The sequence below is a fragment of the Rhagoletis zephyria genome, unplaced genomic scaffold (genome assembly GCF_001687245.7).
Source record: "Rhagoletis zephyria isolate East Lansing unplaced genomic scaffold, Rhagoletis_zephyria_1.1 Rzeph_scaffold_01221, whole genome shotgun sequence".
Taxonomy (NCBI): domain Eukaryota; kingdom Metazoa; phylum Arthropoda; class Insecta; order Diptera; family Tephritidae; genus Rhagoletis; species Rhagoletis zephyria.
The window spans coordinates 55,932-61,857 of NW_016158305.1; the positions used below are offsets into that span (position 1 = coordinate 55,932).

Below are 5,926 nucleotides of genomic sequence, written 5' to 3' on the forward strand. Positions count from 1 at the left end.
ATAAAAAAAAAAAAAAAAAAAAAAAAAAACATACATTTGCACCTAAATTTGTATAAAAAGCTTTTTTCCGCCCATTGATGGCCAATGCTCCAACTAACACACCTATTTTACACGCTGCCGAACATTTTGTTAACAGAAAATATTATTGCCAAAAATTTTTATCACTTATTTTGGGCGCAATTCAACATACATACATATATGTACATATCGTCGCATGGGTAAAAGATTGTCGTATGTTAATTTCGGTAGGTTGTGGGAAATCGCGATTGAAGTTTGGAATACGATTTCTCAAAAACGCGAAGTTAGATTTTCTCCAAAGTCTCTGAAAATGTTACTAGTTCACAAATCTCTTAAATTATTTAATTTTTAATGTTTATAGTTTTGAGTTTATGAAAGATTTTCTTAAGTAAAATGTTGTCGTTAAGCGCCATTTGTCCATAATTTGGCAGCCACTTTGTATGAAATACGACAAAATGTGATCAAAATTTCTACTAAATTAACGACTTTATTTACTCAATATCTCAGAAACTAAAGGATATATACAAAAATGGAGAACACCATTTCTAAGATATGGATTAGTTTAATATGACTGCATCACTAACTAAATTTTTACTAAATTATCGAAAAAATTGTAGTCAATATCTCGGAAACTAGAGAAGATATCTGAAAACTGATAACACCAATCGAAAGACCTTATCTCAAAATATATAACAGCATCTAGAACTAATAATCGTCAAAATGGCGCTTACGACAATCTTTTACCCAGGCGACTTCAGGAGAATCCCAATAACAATACCCAATTATTTATTAAACTATTTTTTCATAGTAACTATACTTTATAGGTCTGCCAAAACCCCAGAAAATGCAATTGGGGATAAATAAAAAAAATTTTAAAAAACCTAGAAGATAATTTAGGTAGGCCTTCTTAAGTAAAGCCATTCTAAGAGGCCTACCCAAGAAGGTCTGAAAAAAGTGCTTCCTTGCATGCCTTCTAGAAGGTATTATCCATTTAAAATTTACGCTAATGCATACATTTATATTATTTAGCATTAGAAATGAATTTCAATAAATATTTAAATTTGCAATTACACATATTTGATATAAATCTTTAGCAAATACTTCAAAGATGTATGATTTTTATAAATTAAAGGAGCCTTCTGAAGTATGTCCTATAAAAGCCCTTCTAGAGGGCCTTCCATGGGTGGCGAAAGAAGAAGCCCTTCAATTTGTGCCACTCCATACACAGAATAAAGGAGGAAGGAATGTAGAGTGGAAGGCCTCTTGACTCTTAGGAAGGCCTTTCCGAATGGCTTTTAACTCCTTAAATTATCTACTGGGAACAATTGTATATATTTATTGGAAGTCTCCTGAAGAGAACCACAGTTTTCTGTTCGAAAAATATTGATTTTCAATAATTCTATACTATTTCTACGAAAAGTTGTTTTTTAACTTACTTCACAAAGAGGAGAAGGCTATCAGTTCTCGGAATATTTTTTTTATGTATGTTACCGCATAACTTTGTACCACGTTAACCGATTTCGATAATTCTTTTTTCATCGGAAAGTTGGTCTCATACTAATTTTGTATAACTGGATCGTGAAGAAATGAACAATAATCCTAAATTTTTATAAGAGAGTTGAAGTCGGGTTTATTTATTGCTTGAAAATTAATTTTTTCTTTATAAAATACATGAAAAACTTTTAGCGCTTGATTTCGAAATTAAAAATAGGGGTATACTTCTTTTCAATATAGAACAACCGTAGGGGGTGAGAGCATTAAAATCCCGAATTTACTTATTTTGGACCACCCTAATGTGCATACATACCCTGCCGGAAATAAATCTCGATATTGGAGTGCCTCTGGTCAGATTTACTTTCTTCCGTCTAGTGTCCGACAAGGAAAACTATCAAGCCGCTAGACACAAAATTAGATAACACTCGTTCTAAGTAGCCACTGTCCAGCTGTAAGCAGCTTCTGCCTAATGAACTATCGAATTACTACTCAGAATTCTCATGCGGTCCCTTTGTACAAATTCTTTATGGATGTGTTTCTTTATTCATTTCAAACGTTCGGAATACATTTTTTTTACTTATTCTAGCTGCTGCCTAATAGTTTCTTCTTTGTGGTTGTTTGCGTTTCCGACGGGGTAGGAGTATAATGTTTGTGGAACGATTTGCCGACATCCTTTGTCAAAGTTGGTTTGGAGACAAACCGGTTTTGGTGTTGTGCCATATTCAATGTCAAATTTGACAAAGGATGACGGCAAATCGTTCCACAATACACCTAATAATTTTATTATATTCTATTACGTTTTTCCCATTATTCCGAATAAACTATGACTTTTCTATTCTAGACCCCGAATGAAAAAATAAACACGCCCTATATGCCATTTCCTACATTTCTGAACAAAGTCTCTCCTGAATTTGAGCTAAGAATTGTATTGCTCTGGACAGGCCCTTTTTCGCTGTATTTTGAAGGTCCTCTTCTGAATTGCAGTGCAGTCCTAAATTTGCATTAAAAATAAGGTTACTCATTTGTCAACATTTTGGCATTTTAAAATTTTGGTGAAAAAATAATAGGCACTGAATATTTGCATGCATTTCTTTGCCTTATTCGTAAATTGTAAAATTTAAAAGTTAGGTTACTTCTTATCTCGCTAGAGTGAGTGAGAAAATTAGAGTGTTCGGAATATCTTTCCCTCTGAAATTTGACATTTGTTTATCAAAAACAAAACACATGCCAGTATTTGGTTTTTTACTATCGCTGTCGCTATGAATTCGGTTTGTGTAAAACAAAACCGGGTAAAAAGAGCATCAACTGTATTTGCACATACCAGCACGCCATTGTGAATACCTTGTACGCCTTTCTGCACCTGCGCAATGAGTAAAGAAGAAGAATTGTATCAGCTGGTTGTCAAATTGGAGTGGATTCTTTTTTGGTTAGAATGCAGAGTGTGTGCAATAGTTCAGGAATATTTCTTCAATAACGAAAATATGGAGTTTCTAGCCAAAGGATTGTTTTCGGTGGTGCGTCAACCTGTCCTTGTCAATAGCTTAACACGTAAGTGCATTCGTTTCCATCTTTCTACAAAGTTTCATTTAATATCGACTGCAGACACAATTCGTTCGCTGAGCATCACATCGCGCTTTGCGCAACAACAAAAACCTTCGCTAGTGAATGCCCCGGCAGTAGGAAACAGAAGCGATAAAACTTCACAAATTGAACAAAAAGAATGCCAAGAAGTCTTCAATAAAGTTAATTCACAAGTAGCAGCTCGAAAGGAGGGACGTATATTTGCTATTGTGCATTTGTGTGGTAAACAATTTAAGATTACTACTGGCGACATAATTCTGGTGGAAGGCTATTGGCCACCAACAACTGGCGATGAAATTCGTTTAGAGAAAGTACTGTTAGCGGGAGCAAAAGATTTTACATTGATAGGTCGGCCTTTGCTACCTCAGGGTTTGGTAAACGTGAGCGCTACAATTATTGAGAAAACTTTGACACACACGAAAACCCATTTCAAAAAGAAGCGCAGGAAACAGTATATGCGTATCAATTTCCAGCGCTCTCCAAATACAATGATACGAATAAATTCGATTGAAATTGAACAAAATGTAGATGGTTCAGCAGAAGTTATCAGCGAGCCGCGTTTGTTTTAGCTGAAAAAAGTTATACATATAGTAAATGTCAATAAAGTTGTTGCAAACTATTTTACATTAGTTTTCAACGTACAGAGTTTTTAATTTGGCGATGGTGCAATCGTTCGAAAAAATATAAGCATTACACTGGCCAACAAAATTTTGCGGCGGAGTCAATTAGAGCCGAGTCGCATAAATTTTTGTACGCACCCAGTAGATAATTTCAGGAGTTAAAAGCCCTTCCGAAAGGCCTTCCTGAGAGTCAAGAGGCCTACCACTCTACATTCCTTTCGTTTTTGTATGGAGTGGCACAAATTGAAGGGCTTCTTTCGCTACCCATAGAAGGCCTTCCAGAAGGGCTTTTATAGTACGTACTTCAGAAGGCCATTTGGAAAAGTTCTTTTAAAGTTGCTTCTTTGATTTATAAAAATCTTACATCTTTGCAATATTTGCTTACGGTTTATATCAATTATGTGTTGTTGCAACTTAAAATGTTTATTGAAATTCATTTGTAATGCTAAATATATAAATGTATGCATTCGCGTAAATTATAAATGGTTAAGCCCTTCTAGAAGGCATGCAAATAAGCACTTTTTTAGCCCTTCTTGGCTAGGTCTCTTAGAATGGCTTTACTTAAGAAGGCCTACCAAAATTATCTTCTGGGCAGCATCAGATTCTGAAATTTCAGATTGGCTCTAGTTTTTGAGATATTTTGAATTAAAGGTGTCAAAAAACGAATTATTTTAGCATATTTTGAACCGTTATAATATAAAAACAGTATCTACATGAAGGAATATTTTTAATAAGATGTAAAGAAAGTTAAACCCTGGGATTTAATTGTAACAGTTGTGGCGAGTTGCCCGTTCACGACTGTTACGATTCGACCCCTGGGCTTGAATCGTAACATCCGTTCACGAATCGAAAAGTATACCTTTCTGCTAAAAGATCAATGTTTAACTTTTTTTACACCTTATTCAAAAGATTTTGCCAGGCCCCCTTATAACATTATAAGTAGATGTCTAAAAAAAATTCCAAAAAGCAGTATTTTGCCAATTTTAAGTCAAAATATCTCCAAAACAAGCCAATCTAATATTTCTAATTTTAGGTTCTGATTGTACGGAAAATATCCTATAAGAATCAGGGTTTGAATCGTAACAGTTGTAAAAGTCGAGCCCTGGTTTCACTTTCCAACCCATTTTTTGAAATTTTTTCGGCTCTAGTTTTTTATGGAACGAAACTTGAAATTTGATGAAAGTGCGGTGACTTCCACTTGTATTATTTGATATTGGGCCGTATGCATTAAAACTAAGCAATTGTTTTTACCTAAAATTTCATACCTTTCACTTAAATTTATTTGAAAAAGGTCTAAAATTTTAAGAAAAAGCATTTCGATCGCTGAGAGGAAGATCGACCTATCTCGGCAGCCAGTTCGAAAACGCTCTATCTCAAAAAGCTTTTTAAGAACGCCCTATTTCAGAATTCGTTATGATTTTTTTCTGACGTTTGCAAACATTTTAAAATCATATAAAATTGAAAATAAAAAAATTAAATTGTTCACAATTGTTGTTGTTTGAGATTAAAAATGAGAATGTGTGTGTGAGCCTGAGCGCGAATTTTAAATTATATTAGGTGCCCAGCCAGCAAAATCATCGTAAACAAGCTCGTAATTGGAAATTTTCTCGAAGAAAAACCGGATTAAAAATCGTTTATGATAGCCGTTTACGACTCTTTTTCGAGCACTTTTTCGCTTTAAATTGTGCATCGCCTACGAACAGTCGTAAACGGATCGAAAAAGCATTCGTATGCGAATATTTTTACGTCCGTTTTTTAATTGTAAACGAGTCTCGTAAACGATTATTTACGTTAAAAAAGCGTCTTTTTACACTGCCTTATCTACTGTTTTTGAATGCTAAAAATAGAGGCAATTAATTAATTCAAATTATTGTAGTTCTTTTATTGACTGGAATTATAATTAATAAATATTTATAGTGCCGGATCAAATTATTGGCACAGAGAATTTTTCGCAATGTACATATGCAAAGTTTTTTACTTGAATTTCTTTTCGCACATTTTGTTTTTTTTTTATATAGTTAGTATGAAGACCTACTTTCAAATCAGATTTTTGAGAAAAATTCTAAGTATGCAGTTTTATATCCCATTATATTTTAGTATAACGTAGTGCAAGCTTGAAGTTGATTTTTGGCAATTTTTTCACGCAGTTTCTTCCATGCAAATTATGTGCAACATTTTTTTTTTTGGAAGAAACTGCGTATAAAAAATTGCCA

At 33.8% G+C, this 5,926-nt stretch overlaps 1 protein-coding gene across 1 annotated transcript; it reads left to right on the top strand.

The window, feature by feature from the left end:
• The first annotated feature begins 2,872 nt into the window (after window positions 1-2,872).
• On the top strand, window positions 2,873-3,734 carry mRpL21 (mitochondrial ribosomal protein L21). Its single transcript, XM_017616522.1, has 2 exons — window positions 2,873-3,060; window positions 3,115-3,734. The coding sequence occupies exons 1-2, from the start codon at window positions 2,880-2,882 to the stop codon at window positions 3,660-3,662; spliced, it is 729 nt and encodes a 242-aa protein (XP_017472011.1). The 5' UTR covers window positions 2,873-2,879; the 3' UTR covers window positions 3,663-3,734.
• Window positions 3,735-5,926: the final 2,192 nt, after the last annotated feature.

Bases quoted from the DNA above. Each gene is read 5' to 3' on its own strand.
- mRpL21 (XM_017616522.1), top strand. From the start codon at position 2,880: ATGAGTAAAGAAGAAGAATTGTATCAGCTGGTTGTCAAATTGGAGTGG. The intron at 3,061-3,114 runs GTAAGTGCATTC...TATCGACTGCAG, and splicing joins CCTTGTCAATAGCTTAACAC to ACACAATTCGTTCGCTGAGC.